The sequence below is a fragment of the Somniosus microcephalus genome, chromosome 6, assembly GCF_052327205.1.
Source record: "Somniosus microcephalus isolate GS21.2 chromosome 6, FLI_Smic_1.0, whole genome shotgun sequence".
Taxonomy (NCBI): domain Eukaryota; kingdom Metazoa; phylum Chordata; class Chondrichthyes; order Squaliformes; family Somniosidae; genus Somniosus; species Somniosus microcephalus.
In genome coordinates, this window is record NC_140992.1 from 278,821 (window position 1) to 299,359 (window position 20,539).

General features: G+C 49.7%; 1 protein-coding gene across 1 annotated transcript in view; it reads left to right on the forward strand.

The window, feature by feature from the left end:
- The first annotated feature begins 2,315 nt into the window (after positions 1 to 2,315).
- masp1 (MBL associated serine protease 1) overlaps positions 2,316 to 20,539 on the forward strand; it is an 83,806-nt gene continuing 65,582 nt past the window's right edge. The window contains exons 1-2 of the mRNA XM_085989617.1: positions 2,316 to 2,389; positions 7,064 to 7,289. Coding sequence (XP_085845743.1) covers positions 2,343 to 2,389; positions 7,064 to 7,289 — 273 coding nt within the window. The 5' untranslated portion in view covers positions 2,316 to 2,342. The remainder of the gene's footprint in view (positions 2,390 to 7,063; positions 7,290 to 20,539) is intronic.

Genomic DNA, 20,539 nt, shown 5'->3' on the forward strand with positions numbered 1-20,539 from the left:
GGCGGCTGTGGGGGGGGGGAATGAGGGAGCTGTGGGGGGGAGTGAGGGGCTGTGGGGGGGGCAGTGAGGGGGTTGTGGGGGGGGCAGTGAGGTGAGGGGCAGTGAGGGGTCTGTGGGGAGGGGAGTGAGGTGGCTGTTGGGGGGAGTGAGGTGGCTGTTGGGCGGAGTGAGGGGGCAGTGGGGGGGGAGTGAGGGGGCAGTGGGGGGGATTGAGGGGGCAGTGGGGGGAGTGAGGGGGCAGTGGGGGGGAGTGAGGGGGCAGTGGGGGGGGAGTGAGGGGGCAGTGGGGGGGGAGTGAGGGGCAGTGGGGGGGAGTGAGGGGGCAGTGGGGGGGAGTGAGGGGGCAGTGGGGGGGAGTGAGGGGCAGTGGGGGGGGAGTGAGGGGGCAGTGGGGGGGAGTGAGGGGGCAGTGGGGGGGGAGTGATGGGGCAGTGGGGGGGAGTGAGGGGGCAGTGGGGGGGGAGTGAGGGGGCAGGCGTGCGGGGCAGTGGGGGCAGGAGTGAGGGGGCAGTGGGGGGGAGTGAGGGGCTAGTGGGGGGGAGTAAGGGGGCAGTGGGGGGGAGTGAGGGGAGAGTGAAGGAGCAGTGGGGAAGAGTGAGGGGAGAGTGAGGGGAGAGTGAGGGGAGAGTGGGGGAGAGTGAGGGGGCAGTGGGGGAGAGTGAGGGGGCTGTGGGGGGGGGAGAGAGTGAGGGGGCTGTGGGGGGGGGAGAGTGAGGGGGCTGTGGGGGGGAGAGTGAGGGGGCTGTGGGGGGGGGGGAGAGTGAGGGGGCTGTGGGGGGAGAGTGAGGGGGCTGTGGGGGGAGAGTGAGGGGGCTGTGGGGGGAGAGTGAGGGGCTGTGGGGGGAGAGTGAGGGGGCTGTGGGGGGGAGAGTGAGGAGGCTGTGGGGGGGGAGAGCGAGGGGGCTGTGGGGGGGGAGAGTGAGGGGGCTGTGGGGGGGGGAGAGTGAGGGGGCTGTGGGGGGGGGAGAGTGAGGGGGCTGTGGGGGGGGGAGTGAGGGGGCTGTGGGGGGGGAGAGTGAGGGGGCTGTGGGGGGGGAAGAGTGAGGGGGCTGTGGGGGGGGGAAGAGTGAGGGGGCTGTGGGGGGGGAAGAGTGAGGGGGCTGTGGGGGGGAGAGTGAGGGGGCTGTGGGGGGGAGTGAGGGGGCTGTGGGGGGGAAGTGAGGGGGCTGTGGAGGGGGGGAGTGAGGGGGGCTGTAGGGGGGGATTGAGGGGGCTGTGGGGGGGGGAGTGAGGCGGCTGCTGCGGGGGGAGTGAGGCGGCTGTGGGGGGGGGAATGAGGGAGCTGTGGGGGGGAGTGAGGGGGCTGTGGGGGGGGCAGTGAGGGGGCTCCGGGGGGGCAGTGAGGGGGCTGTGGGGGGGGCAGTGAGGGGGCTCCGGGGGGGGCAGTGAGGGGGTTGTGGGGGGGGGGCAGTGAGGGGAGGGGCAGTGAGGGGTCTGTGGGGAGGGGAGTGAGGTGGCTGTTGGGGGGAGTGAGGTGGCTGTTGGGGGGAGTGAGGGGGCTGTTGGGGGGGAATGAGGGGGCTGTTGGGGGGGAGTGAGGGGGCTGTGGTGGGGGGAGCGAGGGGGCTGTGAGGGGGCGGGGGGGAGTGAGGGGGCTGTGGGGGGGAGTGAGGGGGCTGTGGGGGGGGGGAGTGAGGGGGCTGTGGGGGGGGAGTGAGGGGGCTGTGGGGGGGAGTGAGGGGGCTGTGGGGGGGGAGTGAGGGGGCTGTGGGGGGGGGAGTGAGGGGGCTGTGGGGGGGGAGTGAGGTGGCTGTTGGGGGGAGTGAGGGGGCTGTTGGGGGGAGTGAGGGGGCTGTGGTGGGGGGAGCGAGGGGGCTGTGGGGGTGGAGTGAGGGGGCTGTGGGGGGGAGTGAGGGGGCTGGGGGGGGGAGTGAGGGGGCTGTGGGGGGGGAGTGAGGGGGCTGTGGGGGGGAGTGAGGGGGCTGTGGGGGGGGAGTGAGGGGCTGTTGAGGGGAGTGAGGTGGCTGTTGGGGGGAGTGAGGGGGCTGTTGGGGGGAGTGAGGGGGCTGTTGGGGGGGAGTGAGGGGGGCTGTGGGGGTGGAGTGAGGGGGCTGTGGGGGGAGTGAGTGAGGGGGCTGTGGGGGGTGGGGAGTGAGGGGGCTGTGGGGGTGGGGAGTGAGGGGGCTGTGGGGGAGAGTGTGAGGGGGGGGGGGACTGAGGGGGCTGTGGGGGGAGAGTGGGAGGTGGGAGACTGCATTCTCTGTGCCCTCTGCCTCTGTGGGAGTTGTTGAATCTCCCTGGATTGGCTGGACCTGTCCCAGCCGCTGTGTTTAATTCTGGGGGCGGACTGGCCGCTTTTGGCGTAGGGTTTTATTTTGGTGCAAAGTTGGGGACGTGACGTGATGTGGAATGTGAGCCGGGCGAGGAGGCAGAGCGGGAGCGGAATGGGGTGAGTGGGGGAATGGGACGGGGGGTCCGGGGGGGTGAGCTAGGGGTCATGGGGGGCTGGGGTTGGGGGGTGAGCCAGGGGGGTCCGGGCTTGGGGTCCTGGGGGGTGAGTCGGGGGGGGTAAGCCGGGGGTCCTGGGGGCTGAGCCGGGGGTCCGGTCCTGGGGTCTGAGCTGGGGCTCCGAGTGTTGGCAGCCACAAGCTCTTTGTCTGGGCTGCTGGGCCCTCGGCTTGACTCGGGTTTATATAACGGGTTCTCTGAGCTGCCGATTGTACAATCGCGGCCAGTTCGCAACTCCCCAAATTTCGCATTTCGGGCTTTCCTCCGACTCACCAACCTGAAGGAATAAAGTTCGGTCTGGGATCGGCCGCCGGGATTCAGGGTCTGACTGCGGCTGGGGTGGGTGGAGAGGATCAAATAACGAAAGTTTTAAATACTCTGAAAATGTGTGAGGACAGGGACAGGAGGAGGCCATTCAGCCCGTCCAGCCTGTTGTACCATTCTATCAGATCATGGCTCATCGGTATCATGCCTCCAACTAGCTGCCTCGTCCCATAACCTTTAATACTCTTACCCAACAAAAATAATCGATCTCATTGAAATTTTCAATTGATCCTCAGCCTCAGCAGCTTTTGGGGAGCGAGACTGTGCCCGCTGTTGATCTGTATCGAGTCCTTGTTTCAATGTGACTCTCACTCTCACTGCTTTAAATTGTGCCCTGTTTGAATAACATCCCCTGGGATACCCTGGGCATGATTAAGAAGTTTGCAGGTGATACAGAAACTGTCTGTGTGGTTGATAGTGAGGAAGAAAGCTGTAGACAGCAGGAAGATATCAATGAACTGGTCAGGTGGGCAGAAAAGTGGCAAATGGAATTCAATCCGGAGAAGTGTGAGGTAATGCATTTGGGGAGGGCTAACAAGGAAAGGGAATACACATTAAATGGTAGGACACTGATTAGTGCAGAGGAACAAAGGGACCTTAGAGTGCATGTCCACAGATCCCTGAAGGTAGCAGGACAGGTAGATAAGGTGGTTAAGAAGGCATACGGAATGCTTGCCTTTATTAGCTGTGGCATAGAATACAAGAGCAGGGGGGTTATGCTAGTTAGGCCACAGCTAGAATACTGCATACAGTTCTGGTCACCACATTACAAGAGAGATGTGATTGCACTAGAGAGGGTACAGAGGAGATTTCCGAGGATGTTGACAGGCCTGGAGAATTTTAGCTATGAGGAAAGACTGGATAGGCTGGGGTTCTCTTTGGAACAGAGGAGGCTGAGTGGAGACTTAATTGAGGTGTATAAAATTATGAGGAGCCTAGACTAGACAGTGTGGATAGGAAGGACCTATTTCCCTTAGCAGAGAGGTCAATAACCAGGGGCATAGATTTAAAGTAATTGGGGGAAGGATTAGAGGGGAGTTGAGGAGAACTTTTTTCACCCAGAGGGTGGTGGGCGCCTGGAACTCACTGTCTGAAAGGGTAGTAGAGGCAGAAACCCTCATCACATTTAAAAAGTACTTGGATATGCCGTAACCTGCAGGGCTACGGACCAAGAGCTGGACAGTGGGATTCGGCTGGATCGCTCTTTGTCAGCCAGCACAGACACGATGGGCCAAATGGCCTCCTTCTGTGCCAAAAATTTCCATGATTCTAATTTAAATTGAGTGAATTAGATGCTTAAATACATCTTGGAGAGTATGAGATGGTGGCCAGTACTGAGACATGGCTGCAATCTGGTCATGATGGGGAGTTAAATATTCCTGGTTATACAGTCTTTAGGAAGGATAGGGAAACTGGCAGGGGCCGAGGGGTGGCCTGTTGATTAAAGACACTATTGCAGCATTAGTGAGAGAGGATTTAGGGGAGGGAACGCAATTAGTGGAGACTCTATGGTTAGAATTGAGGAATAAGAGAGGACTTAAAACTGTACTGGGAGTTGTCCACAGGCCTCCTGATAGCAGCAATGAAGTGGCAGAATGTATTACTTCGGAGATTGGAGAGGCTTGTAGCAAAAGCAGAGTTTTAATGGGAGACTTTAATTTTCATCGATTGGCAAGAGCAGAGCAGTTCAAATCAGATAGGTAGTGAATTTCTTGAGTGCATTCTGTGTGGCTGTTCATGGTTCCAACACCATCATCAAGTTTGCGGATGATACCACGGTAGTAGGCCAGATCACCAACAACGATGAGTCAGCCTACAGGGAGGAGGTCCAGCATCTCGTGAAGTGGTGCGCCGATAACAACCTGGCCCTTAACATCAAGAAAACCAAAGAAATCATTGTGGACTTCAGGAAGTCTAAAGGCGGAAGTCACACCCCCATCCACATCCATGGGGCTGTGGTGGAAAGGGTGGACAGCTTTAAGTTCCTCGGAGTCCACATCATGGAAGACCTCTCCTGGTCCCTCAATACCTCCTCTCTGGTGAAGAAGGCCCAGCAGCGCCTACATTTCCTAAGGAGGCTGAAGGGATGTAACCTGTCACCCCTGATCCTCTCTAACTTTTACCGCTGCACAATAGAGAGCATCCTGACAAACTGTATCACAGTATGGTATGACAGCTGTCGCTACTATGACCAGAAAGCCCTGCAGCGGGTAGTCAAAACTGCCCAATGCATTACCGGCACCCGGCTACCGACCATAGAGCACATATACCAGAAACGCTGTTTACGGAGGTCACGGTCCATCATCAAAGACCCTACCCACCCCAGCCACAGTCTGTTCGCCCTCCTGCTATCTGGGAGACGCTACAGATGCACTCGCACCCGTACGACCAGATTTAGGAACAGCTTCTTTCCCAGGGCTGTCATCCTACTGAACTCCACAAATAAACTCTAAAGCCTGCACATCTGCCAATGCACTTTATTATGGTTATGTTTATGTTAATGTATTACAAGCCAAATGTATGTTGAATGTTTAAATGTCTTAATCTAAATGTACACTCTCGGGAGCCGCAAGCCTACATTTCGTTGTACTGCACTTGTGCACTAACAATGACAATAAAAGTTGATTTGATTGATTTGATAGTTTTAGATGGAGAAATATGTTCTGGAATCAACAAGAGGACAGGCCATATTAGATTTAGTAATGAGCAATGAGACAGACTTGGTCAATCTAACAGTAAGGGAACATTTATCTAATAGTGATCATAATACGATCCAATTCAATCTTGGGTCTGAAGAGGAGAAACTTAACACAATTACTAAGATTCTCGATTTTGATACGACTAACTTTAACGGGATGTGACGGAGACTGGCGCCAGCAAACTGGACAAAACTGTTATCGAATAAAACTACAGATGAACAGTGGGAGTTGCTGAAAAAAGAATGTTATTAATACAGGACCAATATATACTCCTAAGGGGAAAGAGCTCTGTTTGCCAAATAAAACAGCCATGCTCGACACAAGAGGTGAGAGAACATAAAACTAAAGGGAAGAGCATACAAAAGTGCAAAGAGTAGCGTAGATCCAGGGGACTGGGAGATATAAAGAACAGCCAGGAAGACAAAAAAGATAGTAAGAGCTGCGAAAAGAGAATACGAAAAGAAACTTGCGTTAATCTTGATATTCCTTGCAAGTTTTTATAATTATATTGGAAGATAAAGGATAGTCAAGGGTTATGTGGGCCCTCTAGAAACAGATGTGGATAATATTACAAATGAAAATAAGGAAATGGCAGACTTGTTGAATAATTACTCTGTCAGTCTTCACAGTAGAGGAAGAGAATAACATACCCAACATTCCTGGGAAATTAATATTGAACCAAGGACTGGAACTCACTAAAGTTAACGTAAGGAAGAAATAATGGCACTGAAGACTGACAAATCCCCAGGACCCGATGGTTTCCATCCCAGGGTTTTTGAAGGAAGTAGGTGAGGAAATCGCAGATGCTTTAGCTATAATTTTTCAAAGCTCTCACGATTCAGGAATTATCCCTTTTAGATTGGAAAATTGCAAATGTAACTCCATCATTTAAGAAAGAGGATAGAGAGAAACCGGGAATTTACAGACCTGTTAGTCTAACACCTGTTGCGGTGAAGTTATTGGAATCTATAATTAAGAACAGAGTGACTGAAGGTTAAGGGGTGATTTGATTGAGTGTTTTTTTTAGAATTTTGAAAGGAATGAATAGGGTAAATAGAGAGAAACTTTTTCCACTGATGGGGGGGGAGTCTAGAACAAGGGGGCATAAGCTTAAAATTAGAGCTAGGCTGTTCAGGAGAGAGGTTAGGGGACATTTCTTCACCTAAAGGATGGTGGAAGTGTGGAACTCGGTCCCACAAATAGCAGTAGATGCTCAATTAATAATTGTAAATCTGGGATCGATAGATTTTTGCTAGACAAGGGTATAAAGGGATATGGAGCCAAGGCAGGTGGATGGAGTCAGGATACAGATCAGCCATGATCTTATTGAATGGCGGAGCAAGCTCGAGGAGCTGACTAGCCTCCTCCTGTTCCTATGTTCCTTTCTGTATCACGTGCTTGTATAAATGTGACGCTCTCTCTCTGCTGTAATTTGTGCCCTGTTTGGTCAGACCTTTTGTACAGCAATGTTTAAGTGATGAAGTGTTTGACTCCAGTTGTTAATTCCCCTCCTCAGTCGCCCAATGCACTGTCTCTACCTCTGGTGTCTGAACATCTTGTTTCTAATCAGTTCTCACTCTTTCCTTTGACAGATGCTTCTGGTTGTTCGTGCTGTGCCTCTTGTCCCCGGGCAGAGCAAATGTCACTGAGCTAACCGGGATGTTTGGGCAGATTCAGTCTCCCAATTACCCTGAGGGTTACCCAAGTGATTCAGACATAACTTGGAATATTACAGTGCCCATTGGATTCCGAATCAAGCTCTACTTCATGCATTTTGACCTGGAGCCCTCGTACCTCTGTGAATACGACTATGTGAAGGTGAGATGGAAACACACACGATTCCCAGCTCGGCTGGTGGTCGTTACGTTCCTGATCCTTGTGTCAGTGTCTCAGCAAACAATACAATTTTTATGAGTGCCTTAGTGAACTGAGCGGAGAACTTTAAAACTCATCAACTGTCAATTCACACAAACAATGGAAAATAGAAAATTCCCAGTCCCTGACACTAACTCACACCCAAACACTATCACTCCCTGACACTAACACACACCCAAACAATGGAGAATCCATAGTATCTTTTAAAAGGGAAGTGAGTAAACATTTAATAGGGTTTGGAGAAAGGTGGGGAATGGGGCTTAGGGGACAGCTCTTTCAGAGATAGGGCACGGGGCAATGGGGAATGGAACTTGGGGGACAGCTCTTTCAGAGATAGGGCACGGGGCAATGGGGAATGGAACTTGGGGGACAGCTCTTTCAGAGATAGGGCACGGGGCAATGGGGAATGGAACTTGGGGGACAGCTCTTTCAGAGATAGGGCACGGGGCAATGGGGAATGGAACTTGGGGGACAGCTCTTTCAGAGAGAGGGTACGAGGGTGATGGGGAATAGGACTAGGGGGCGAGCTCTTTCTGAGAGGGCACAGGGGTGATGGGCCGAATGGCCCCCCTTTTATTTTGTGAAATTCTCTGAATTGATGAAGTGGATTACCCATTTCCATCTGCGAGAGACGCCTGGAGCCAACTGTTTGGCAGAACTTCTTGTGACTGTACCTTCTGCCCCATAACATCACGGGACCTGGATCCAGCCTCCCTGCCCCACCTACAGACTAGGCTGAGTCACACAGCTCACACTCATCCTCAACAACAACAACTACTTGTATTTATATAACGCCTTTAATGTAGTAAAACATCCCAAGGTGCTACACAGGAGTATTTTAAGACAACAAATTTGACACCGATCCACATAAGGATAAATTAGGGCAGGTGCCCAAAAGCTTGGTCAAAGAGGTAGGTTTTAAGGAGTATCTTAAAGGAGGAAAGAGAGGCGGAGAGGTTTAGAGAGGGAATTCCAGCGCTTAGGGCCTTGGCAACAGAAGGCACAGAGGAACCCTCATCCAAAGCTGCTAAAGAACTTTCTCTTTCCACACAGCGGCTTGAGTGCAGCAACTATTTTATGGTCTACATCAGTGCCTGTGATCCAGGAGCATGTTTGCCTATCGCCATGTTTTCCATTGGTGTCACGGTGTGACGTCTTGCCTCTATACCTTAATCGGCCGCTCCTTCTACATCAGCAGTTTGTCTGCAGACTGTGATGGTGGACTCTTGGGTCTGAGGTGGTTGCTGCTGCTGCTGTAGACTGTGCTGCTGCCTGGACAGTCTCGCCCTGGTTTCCTGTGAGGGGTGCAGCAACAGTTTTGAGCGGAGTTCTGCCATGCCACATGTACTGGGCCCTGCTCCCCTCTGGCCACAGGTCAGTGGGAGGGACTGAGCTAATGGTTCCAGTCCGATCCCAAGGCCCCAGAAGAAACTTGTCCGTAGCCTTGGCCCCACTGGTTTGGATCTGGGAGCAGGCTGATCTGCCCAATTTGTCACCCAAGGCCTCAATGGCAGCAGTCTGCACATCCCTGGAATAGAGAGCCATATATCCAAGTTTGCTGATGGCACTAAGTTAGGAGGCACAGCGAGATGGGTGCAGAAAGTTGCGATTAAGTGAATGGGCAAAACTGTGGCAAATGGATTTCAGTGTGGGAACGTGTGAGGTCCTCAACTTTGGAACCAAGAAAGATGGATCAGATTTTCTAAACGGTGAGAAGCTAGGAACTGTTGAGGAGCAGAGAGACTTAGGGATTTATATTATGAGAGATTTAGGGGTCATAAGAACATAAATAGGAGCAGGAGTCGGCCATTTGGCCCTTCGAGCCTGCTCTGCCATTCAATAAGATCATGGCTGATCTTCTACCTCATCTCCACTTTCCTGCACTATCCCCATATCCCTTGATTCCCTTAATATCCAAAAATCTATCGATCTCTGTCTTGAATATTCTCAACGACTGAGCCTCCACAGCCCTCTGGGGTAGAGAATTCCAAAGATTCACAACCCTCTGTGTGAAGAAATTTCTCCTCATCTCAGTCCTAAATGACCGACCCCTTATTCTGAGACTGTGACCCCTGGTTCTAGACTCTCCAGCCAGGGGAAACATCCTCCCTGCATCTACCCTGTCAAGCCCTGTAAGAATTTTGCATGTTTCAATGAGATCACCTCTCATTCTTCTAAACTCAAGAGAATATAGGCCGAGTCTACTCAATCTCTCCTCATAGGACAGTCCCCCCCCCCCCCCCATCCCAGGAACCAGTCTAGTGAACCTTCGTTGCACTCCCTCTATGGCAAGTATATCCTTCCTTAGGTAAGGAGACCAAAACTGTACACAATACTCCAGGTGTGATCTCACCAGGGCCCTATATAATTGCATTAAAATGTCTTTACTCTTATATTCAAATCCTCTTGTAATAAACATACAATTTGCTTTCCTAATTGCTTGCTGTACCTGCATGTTAACTTTCAGTGATTCGTGTACAAGGACACCCAAGTCCCTCTGAACACCAACATTTCCCAATCTCTCGCCATTTAAAAAATACTCTGCTTTTCTATTTTTCCTACCAAAGTGGATAACTTCACATTTCTCCACAGTATGTTCCATTTGCCATGTTCTTGCCCATTCACTTTGCTTGTCTATATCCCCTTGAAGCCTCTTTGTATCCTCCTCACAACTTACATTCCCACCCAGCTTTCTATCATCAACAAACTTGGATATATTACATTTGGTCCCCTCATCCAAATCATTGATGTAGATAGTGAATAGCTGAGGCCCAAGCACTGATCCTTGCGGTACCCCACTATTTACAGCCTGCCAACCCGAAAATGACCCGTTTATTCCTACTCTCTGTTTTCTGTCCGTTAACCAATCCTCAATCCATGATAGTATATTACCCCCAATCCCATGAGCCCTAATTTTGTTTAATAACCTCTTGTGTGGCACCTTATCGAATGCCTTCTGAAAATCCAAATACACCACATCCACTGGTTCCCCCTTATCTATTCTGCTAGTTACAACCTCAAAAAACTCTAGCAGATTTGTCAAACATGATTTCCCTTTCATAAATCTGTGTTGACTCTGCCCAATCCTATTATTATTTTCTAAGTGCCCTGTTACCACGTCCTTAATAATAGATTCTAGCATTTTCCCTACTACTGATGTCGGGCTAACTGGTCTGTAGTTCTATTTTTTTTCTCCCTCCTTTCTTAAATAGTGGGGTTACATTTGCCACCTTCCAATCAACGGGAACCGTTCTAGAATCTATGGAATTTTGGAAAATGACAACCAATGCATCCATTATCTCTATAGCCACCTCTTTCAACACCCTTTGATGTAGGCCATCAGGTCCAGGGGATTTATCGATTTTCAAGCCCATTAATTTCTCCAGTACAGTACTATTTTTTTTTTACTAATTCTTTTCAGTTCCTCATTCTCGCTAGACCCTTGGTTCGCCACTATTTCCGGGAAGTTTTTTGCGTCTTCTTCCGTGAAGACAGACACAAAGGGCTGGATTTTCATTAAGCTGTCAGGAAGGAGGCGGGACTACAACTTTCGGGTTTTAGTCCCGCCTCCGTCAACGTCCAACCAATCGACGCGATTTTCCCTTGATTGACCTTGTTGAGCCCGCCCAGCGGGCTCAGCAGGCCAATTAAGGGCCACCCGGCAACAGGTGACGTCACAGACTGAAATTTCATCTGTCGTGTTGTTGACAGATGAAATATCAGTGTTTCACAGCTGTTTGAAGCTGTCAAACACTGACAGTCTGACTTCCAACCTGAGTCCTTCTACGCAGACTCAGTTAGAACTCTCACCGGCGCTGAAGGCTGTCACTTTTGACAGATCGCAGCCGTTCAGCTTTCAGTTCCGGCTGAGTGATGGGCTCCCGACACCTAGAGGAAGAAAGGCTGTTAAAGGTAAGTACAGGTAAGTAAAACTTCTTTACACACTTTAGACACACCAAACAGACTTACCTTTGCACTCATGCACCCATCACTCACCTGAACACCGACATCGCGACCCCTCCAAGTCCTTCAACCCGACGGCCCGCCTGCTCTAACCTGGCGTGGTTTGAAGCTGTCGGGAATCCCATACGACACCCCTCAAAATAGGGATTAGGCTAAAAACTGCCTGTTAACTACCTGTTAACAGGCAGTTAATTGGCACTAATCCTTTCCCGCCTCGGGTCGGCGGGTCCCAGTGCAGGGCGGGTACCCGCCTCCTTTGAAACTTACGTGGAGGCGGGTTTTGGGCGGGATGGCCGAATTTGGGATTTTTGCCCCCCGCACGCCTGAAAGCCCGCCTCACGGCACACTGAAAATCTGGCCCAAAGTATTCGTTTAATTTCTCTGCCATTTCCTTATTCCCCATTACAGTATAATTTCTCTTGTCTCAGCCTGTAAGGGACCCACATTTACTTTCACTAATCGTTTCCTTTTTACATACCTATAGAAGCTTTTACAGTCTGTTTTTATGTCTCGCTAGTTTACTCTCATTTCTATTTTCTCTTTCTTTATCAATTTCTTGGTCCTCCTTTGCTGAATTCTGAAATCCTCCCAATCCTCAGGTTTACTACTCTTTTTGGCAATGTTATAAACCTCTTCCTTTGACCTAATACTATCTTTAACTTCTCTTGTTAGCCACAGTTGGACCACTTTTCCTGTGGGGTTTTTGTGACTTAAAGAAATGTATATCCTTCAGCCCCACAACCCCCCGAGATATCTGCGCTCCTCTAATTCTGCCTTCTTGAGCATCCCTGATTATAATCACTCAACCATTGGCGGCCGTGCCTTCTGTTGCCTCGGCCCTAAGCTCTGGAATTACCTGCCTAAACCTCTCCACCTCGCTACCTCTCTCTCCTCCTTTAAGACGCTCCTTAAAACCTACCTCTTTGACCAAGCGTTTGGTCACCTGCCCTAATTTATCCTTCTGTGGCTCGGTATCAAATTTTTGTCTTAAAATACTCCTGTGCCGCGCCTTGGGATGTTTTACTACGTTAAAGGCGCTATATAAATACAAGTTGTTGCTGTTGTTATATTTGTTGTAAATTATGTATTAATTCTTTAAATGCTAGCCATTGCTTCTCTACCCTCATACCTTTTATTGTAGTTTCCCAATCTTCCTTAGCCAACTCGCCCCTCATACCTACGTAGTTTGCTTTGTTTAGATTTAAGACCCTAGTTTCGGATTTAACTAAACCACTTTCAAACTCAATATAAAATTCTATCATGGTATGGTCACTCTTCCTTAAAGGCCCCTTTACTACAACATTATTAATTAACCCTGTCTGATTGCACAATACTAGATCTAAAATAGCCTATTCCCTAGTTGGTTCCTCAACATACTGATCTAGAAAACTATCTTGCATACATTCCATGAATTCGTCCTCCACACTATTACTGCAAATTCAGTTTGCCCAGTCTATATGTAGATTAAAGTCCCCCATGATCACTGTATTACCCTTGTTACGTGCACCTCTAATTTCCTGATTTATACTCTGCCCTACATTACAACTACTGTTTGGGGGTCTATAAACAACTCCCACCAATGTTTTCTGCCCCTTGCTGTTTCTTAGCTCCACCCAAACTGATTCTACTTCTTGATTTTCGGAGCTAAGATCCTTTCTCTCTACTGTCTTTATCCCATCCTTTATTATCAGGGCTACCCCTCCTCCTTTTCCATTTTGCCTATCTCTTCTAAAAGTTATGTATCCTTGAATATTTAGTTCCCAACCTTGGCCACATTGCAACCACATCTCCGTATGACTATTAGATAAAACCTATTAAATTCTATCTGCACTATTAATTCATCTCTTTTGTTGTGAATGCTTTGCGCATTCAGATATAGTGCCTTTAGCTTTGACTTATTTCTCTCTTTCCCTGATGTCACCTTAGTCACTGATGCCTTATTACCTTTGTTACTCTCTCTGTCCCTTCCTGACCCACTCTGCTTATTTTTACCCAAAACTCTACTCTGCGCTAGAGCCTTGACATTTCTCGTGCTGCTTTTAAATTTACTCTTTCCTGAACCCTCCCTTCATTAGTTTAAAGCGCTGTCTATTGCTCGGTTCGCCAGGACACTGGTCCCACCCCAGTTTAAGTGGAGCCCGTCCCAGCGGAACAACTCCCTCTTTCTCCAGTACTGGTGCCAGTGCCCCATGAACTGAAATCCCTTCCTCTCACACCACTCTTTGAGCCACGTATTTAAACCTCTAATCTGTTTGCCCCATGCCAATTTGCGCGTGGGTCATGATGGGAGCAGAAAGTTGCAAAGGGACATTGATGGATTAAGTGAATGGGCAAAACTGTGGCAGATGGATTTCAATGTGGTAAAGTGTGAGGTTATTGACTTTGGAACCAAGAAAGATAGATCAGATTTTCTAAATGGTGAGAAGCTAGGAACAGTTGATTACATCGGATTACACAGGATATACGGCACAGAAACAGGCCATTCGGCCCAACCTGTCCATGCTGCACTCGAGCCTCCTCCCGTCTTTCCTCATCTAACTCTATCAGTATAGCCCTCTATTCCCTTCTCCCTCGTGTGCTTGTCCAGCCTCCCCTTAAATGCATCGATACTATTCGCTTCAACCACTCCCTGTGGTAGCGAGTTCCACATTCTCACCACTCTCTGGGTAAAAAAGTTTCTCCTGAATTCCCTATTGGATTTCTTGGTGACTATCTTATATTGATGGCCTCTAGTTATGCTCTTCCCCACAAGTGGAAACACTCTCTCTGTATCCACTCTATTAAAATGTTTCATAATTTTAAAGACCTCTATTAGGTCACTCCTCAGTCTTTTTTTTTCAAGAGAAAAGAGACCCAGCCTGTTCATCCTTTCCTGATATGTATACCCTCGCATTTCTGGTATCATCCTTGTAAATCTTCTCTGCACCCTCTCCAGTGCCTCTGTATCCTTTTTATAATATGGCGACCAGAATTGTACGCAGTACTCTAATAAGTGTGGTCTAACCAAGGTTCGATACAGGTTTAGCATAACTTCCCTACTTTTCAATTCTATCCCTCTAGAAATAAACCCTAGTGCTTGGTTTGCTTTTTTAATGGCCTTGTTAACCTGTGTCGCAACTTTTAATGATTTGTGTATTTGAAGTATAGATGCATTTAAGGGGAGGCATTTGAGGGAAAAGGGAATAGAGCATTACACTCTGAGGAAAGACGGGAGGAGGCGCGAGTGGAGCATGGACTGGTTGGGCCGAATGGCCTGTTTCTGTGCCGTATATCCGATGTAATTAGTCCAGCCCTCTGGATTACTAGACCAATAACATAACCACGATACTAATGTTCTCTTGGTGGAGCAATTAAAATTGGGGATGCTTAAGAGGCCAGAATTGGAGGAGCGCCGATATCTCGGAGGGTTGTAGGGCTGAAGGAAGTTCCAGAGATTGGGAGGGGTGAGACCATGGAGAGATTTAAAAACATGGACGAGAATTTTAAAATTGAGACTTGCTTAACCGGGCGCCAGTGTAGGTTAGCGAGTGATGGGTGAGTGGGACTTGGTGCAAGTTAGGATACGGGCTGCATAGACGAGGGGTTGGAGGACACCAGTTGGATCACCTCGGGACCCTGGCTGCAGTCAGCAGCAATGACGTGCCACAAAAGGCAGTGTCACTCCCCACAATTCCATAGAGCTGTGGTGATGAGCAGAATCCCAGCTCGGACGTGTGAGTGCAATTGGCAAGAAGTGCACCCCAGATGCAAGACTTTTAATATATTTTATTGTATATGTTCTAATAAAACAAAAAAAAAACAGCAAAGGCTGGAATGAAAGCAGGTGAATGAGGGAGAGGAGCCTGGTTAATGATTCTGGAATATTCCAGTTCCATTGAGGTGAGTGACTCGGCTGAAAGAGAAACCTCCCCCTCTGTCTCAGGACTGAGCGAAGCTCAGCCACTATCTGGTATTTTCAGATTTACAACACTTGACTCACGAGGGTTTTGGTAAATATCAAAATTACAGAAATAAATTTACAGGAACACTTTTTATAATTCATGAAATCTGTGCCTGTAAACTGGGTCTAATTTGTATAATTAATCCATAGATCACCTTTAGTCAGTTATAATTATATTTTATAAAGAACATTCTTTACTTACAGTGAAATCTATTTTCTGATTAGCATAATTCACATGAAAATGATTAGCATATTCACTAATAGATTAGTACCAAGAGTCTGACAATTATCTGATCTCATTAATAAGTTTGGAGGCTTTTCTGATTAATAAAGAAAAGGTTTATTGGGGTATTTTTTAAGATGGCAGCTGTTGATGATTCTGCCATTCCCATTTACACCTCTTCTAGACTCCCCTTTTGTTTCTTTACTTGTCCCATTACCATCTCCTTTTGCTTTGTACTATCATCCCTTTTATCATTTAATCTCTCCTGCCTTCCGGCCTATCACAGACCTTCCCTTTTGTTCTTTCCTCCCCTCCTCCCTCTCCCAGCCCCTGCACTTGCTTAAAATCTGTTACAGAATCACAGAAATCACAGAAACCCCACAGTGCAGATAGAGGCCATTTCGGCCCATCGAGCCTGCACCGACACATATCCCACCCGATCCCCGTAACCCCTACACCAACACATATCCCACCCTATCCCCGTAACCCCACGCATTTAATCCCCCTAACACTAAGGGTCAATTTATCATAGCCAATCAACCTAACCTGCACATCTTTGGACTGTGGGAGGAAACCGGAGCACCCGGAGGAAACCCACGCAAACACGGGGAGAATGTGCAAACTCCACACAGACAGTCACCCGAGACCAGATTCGAACCCAGGTCCCTGGCGCTGTGAGGCAACAGTGCTAACCACTATGCCACAAAAGTTACATCTCTCAACTTTTTCCAGTTCTGACGAAGGGTCATCGACCTGAAACGTTAACTCTGTTTCTCTCTCCACAGATGTTGCCTGACCTGCTGAGTGTTTCCAGCAATTTTTATCTTTATTTCAGATTCCCAGCATTTCGCTTTTGTATTTGGTTTACTGGGGAATTGTCGTGTCTTCAGTTTTTTTTTTTACGTCCTTTGAGTTTCCTGGAGATGGATGTGTGATCTTTTAGTTATTTGGGTATCGATTTGCTATTTAACCTCTCATTGCTCGTGTGATCTGTGTCGGCCCGGACTGTTGGGCCAGTTTATAGAACTGATGGTTTCCCAGAGGCAGCGTCTCCTCATCAGAGAGTCTGCAAACCAGAATAGGGAAGAACCATTCATTCTAACAAAGGTTAACGCCGAACCAGCATTAACAGCAATAATCATTTTGGCAACTTCAGTTGATTCTTTTTCAGCAATGTTGATGACCTCTTTAGTGCTGGCGACCTTGTTGAGATTCAAGTCGGGAAGTGTTCCTCAACTCAGTTCCTCAGCGGAGAGCTGAGAGGAAAGAATTTGCATTTATATAGCCCCTTTCACAACCTCAGGCCATCCCAAAGGGCTTTACAACCAATTATGTAAACACTGTCCCATCAAACACTCCGAGGGCAGGTACAGCAGGGGATTAGATACAGAGTAAAGCTCCCTCTACACTGTCCCATCAAATACTCCCAGGGCAGGTACAGCACGGGTTAGATACAGAGTAAAGCTCCTTCTACACTGTCCCATCAAACACTCCCAGGGCAGGTACAGCACGGGTTAGATACAGAGTAACCTCCTTCTACACTGTCCCATCAAATACTCCCAGGGCAGGTACAGCATGGGTATTAGGAGCTACTTATAGAAACTACGCGGAACATTGAGCGGAGTCCCAGCCACTATTTGACCGCTCTCTAGAGGCCCCGCAACCAGAATGTATTTACCAGAAAGTTCTAAATGAAAGTGAATAATTAGCAAAGTCCACCCATGTATTCAGCTGCAGTAAATATTAGCAGCTGCAGATCCCTTTGTTTATGTTACTGTGAACTTGTGGAACTCAACTTTGTTCCCAGACTTTGAACAATCAATGAGCAGCCTCACACAGATAAACAGAGCTGGAGAGAAGACTGGGATCCATCGACCGGGCAGATCTTCCAGCAGCTGCTTCTAATCACAGCTGGATCACACACTCGCCACCAGGCATCCCTGGGCAACAGAGGATTGATGGACAGATTCACCGCCCGACGTTCAAAACCCCAAACCTGTCTCACCCATTCCTCATTATCCCGGCCCCTGGCACCCCCCCCCCCACCCACACCCGGTCCCCTGCCCTCACCCACACCCGGTCCCCTGCCCCCCCCCTCACCCACACCCGGTCCCCTGCCCCCCCCCCTCACCCACACCCGGTCCCCTGCGCCCCCCCCCCACCCACACCCGGTCCCCTGCCCTCACCCACACCCGGTCCCCTGCCACCCCCCCTCACCCACACCCGGTCCCCTGCCACCATCCACCCCCCACCCCCTTCGCCCAGTCCCAGTGCAGCCTGTCCTGTAGCCATGGCTCTGTTCCTCATCAATCCCGGGTGCTGGGATTAGGGACACTTCAGAAAGACCGGGGAAGATTCTGGAAGCTGCGAGACATTGTTATCCGTGTGGGAGTTGCCGCTGTGGGAAAGGAAAGGCCAGAATTTCTGCAGCAGGAGTTTGGGAGATCTGGAAGCAGGTTTATGAGAGAGTTAACCCCCGCACCACCCCCGCCCCCCCCGCCCCCCCGGGGCCACACTGCGATAGGGAAGGATGGTCGGATTAAACACCTGGAGAAAGGGTGGGGTCAGGAGAGGATTTCAGTTTTATGGGGCATTGGACCAAGTTCTGGAGAAGGTGGGAGCTATTCTGCAACAATGTGCTGCATCCGAGCGAGTGAGCTGGGAAAATGGTTAAATAGGGAAGTGAACATTCGTTTAAACTGGAAGCAGGAAAACAAAAAATGAAGAGCAAATAGAGAAGCTTAATGTACAAAATGAAACCAATTTAACAGAATGGATAGCACAGGGAAGGAATAAAGGGAGTAGGGCAGGGAAATCAAATCGACTGATTATAAACAGGAAGAAGCCCAAGTTAAAGGAACAAGGACAAAACAGAATCAAACGGACAGGAGCAGCTTTAAATATGGACAAAAATAAAGAGAAAGCATTGCAATACTCAGAGTGTGGGAAGTAAACCGGGGGAATAGAGACACTGATGTCACCGGGACATCTCGATTTAATAACAGTAACAGGAACTTGGCTGCAAACTGTGCAGGAATGGAAAATAAACACGTGTGGCTCTAAAGGTCACTACTGAGGGAGCGCTGCACTGTCGGAGGAGCAGTACTGAGGGAGCGCTGCACTGTCGGAGGGGCAGTACTGAGGGAGCGCTGCACTGTCGGAGGGGCAGTACTGAGGGAGTGCTGCACTGTCGGAGGGGCAGTACTGAGGGAGCGCTGCATTGTCGGAGGGTCAGTACTGAGGGAGCGCTGCACTGTCGGAGGGGCAGTACTGAGGGAGCGCTGCACTGTCGGAGGGGCAGTACTGAGGGAGCGCTGCACTGTCGGAGGGGCAGTACTGAGGGAGCGCTGCACTGTCGGAGGGGCAGTACTGAGGGAGCACTGCACTGTCGGAGGAGCAGTACTGAGGGAGCGCTGCACTGTCGGAGGGGCAGTACTGAGGGAGCGCTGCACTGTCGGAGGGGCAGTACTGAGGGAGTGCTGCACTGTCGGAGGGGCAGTACTGAGGGAGTGCTGCACTGTCGGAGGGGCAGTACTGAGGGAGCGCTGCATTGTCGGAGGGTCAGTACTGAGGGAGCGCTGCACTGTTGGAGGGGCAGTACTGAGGGAGTGCTGCACTGTCGGAGGGGCAGTACTGAGGGAGCGCTGCACTGTCGGAGGGGCAGTACTGAGGGAGCGCTGCACTGTCGGAGGGGCAGTACTGAGGGAGTGCTGCACTGTCGGAGGGTCAGTACTGAGGGAGCGCTGCACTGTCGGAGGGGCAGTACTGAGGGAGTGCTGCACTGTCGGAGGAGCAGTACTGAGGGAGCGCTGCACTGTCGGAGGAGCAGTACTGAGGGAGCGCTGCACTGACAGAGGTGCTTTCTTTCGGATGAGACATTAAACCGAGGCCATGTCTGTCCCCTTGTGGACATAAATGATCACATGGTACTATTCAAAGAAGAGCAGGAGAATTCTCTCTGGTGACCTGGCCAATATTTATCTCTCAACCAGCATCACTAAAACAGATTATCTGGTCATTTATCTCATTAATGCTTGTGGAATCTTGCTCTGTGCAAATTGGCTGCTGAATTTCATACATTACAACAGTGACTACACTTCAAAAGTACTTCATTGGCTGTAAAGCGCTTTGGGACGCCCTGAGGTTGTGAAAGGCGCTATAGAAATGCAAGTCTTTCTTTATGTCTTTCTTTCTCCAGCTGGAAGCACTCGATGCTGATCAGGAGTAGGAACCCTCACTGATTCTCCCCGTCCCTGATACAGGGGCTGTGAGGCCAATGTGAAACCGCCCACCGCCCCTTGTACTGAGCAGAGTGGAGATGCTGTAGTTTGTGCCAGGATGTAAGGAGCCTTTCTAACTCCTCCTGCCCTATGGATCAGCTCTGACTAAAGCCGCTACCATTTGAACACAATCGACAGCAAGAAGGGGCAGAAATGTGGATCAATGCGAAAGTGATGCCAGAATCAGCCTCTCCTAATCTCAGATTCCTTCTAAAAATGAATGGATCTCCCGAGCTGGTAACTGCTTGTGTGTTGCTGTTTCTCTTGGGGTCTCTCCCTCTGGTACAGCACTTGGAGTGTTTGACACGACCCCGGGCTCTGCAATCAGCCTGTGTTGATTCAAACTCTGAGGAGGGGAGGACAGAAGATATTTCATTCAGACGGGGAGGGGGACTTTAATTACCCAAATATCGATTGAGATAATGCTAGGGTAAAAGGAAAGGAGGGGGAGCAATTTCTGAAATGTGTTCAGGAGAATTTCCTTGACTAATATGTTCTTGGCCCAACTAGGAAGGAGGCATTGCTGGATCTGGTGCTGGGGAAGAGGTGGGCCAGGTCGATCAAGTGTCTGTGGGAGAACACTTTGGTACGAGTGATCATCGTATCATAAGATTTAGATTAGCAATGGAGAGGAGCAAGGAACAATCTAGAGTGGAACTTCTAAACTGGAATAGGGCTAACTTCAATGGGATGCAAAAGGATCGAGCCAGGGTAAAATGGAACCAAAGACTGACAGGAAAAACTGTAACGGAACAATGGGTGATCTTTAAGGAGGAGATGTTCCAAG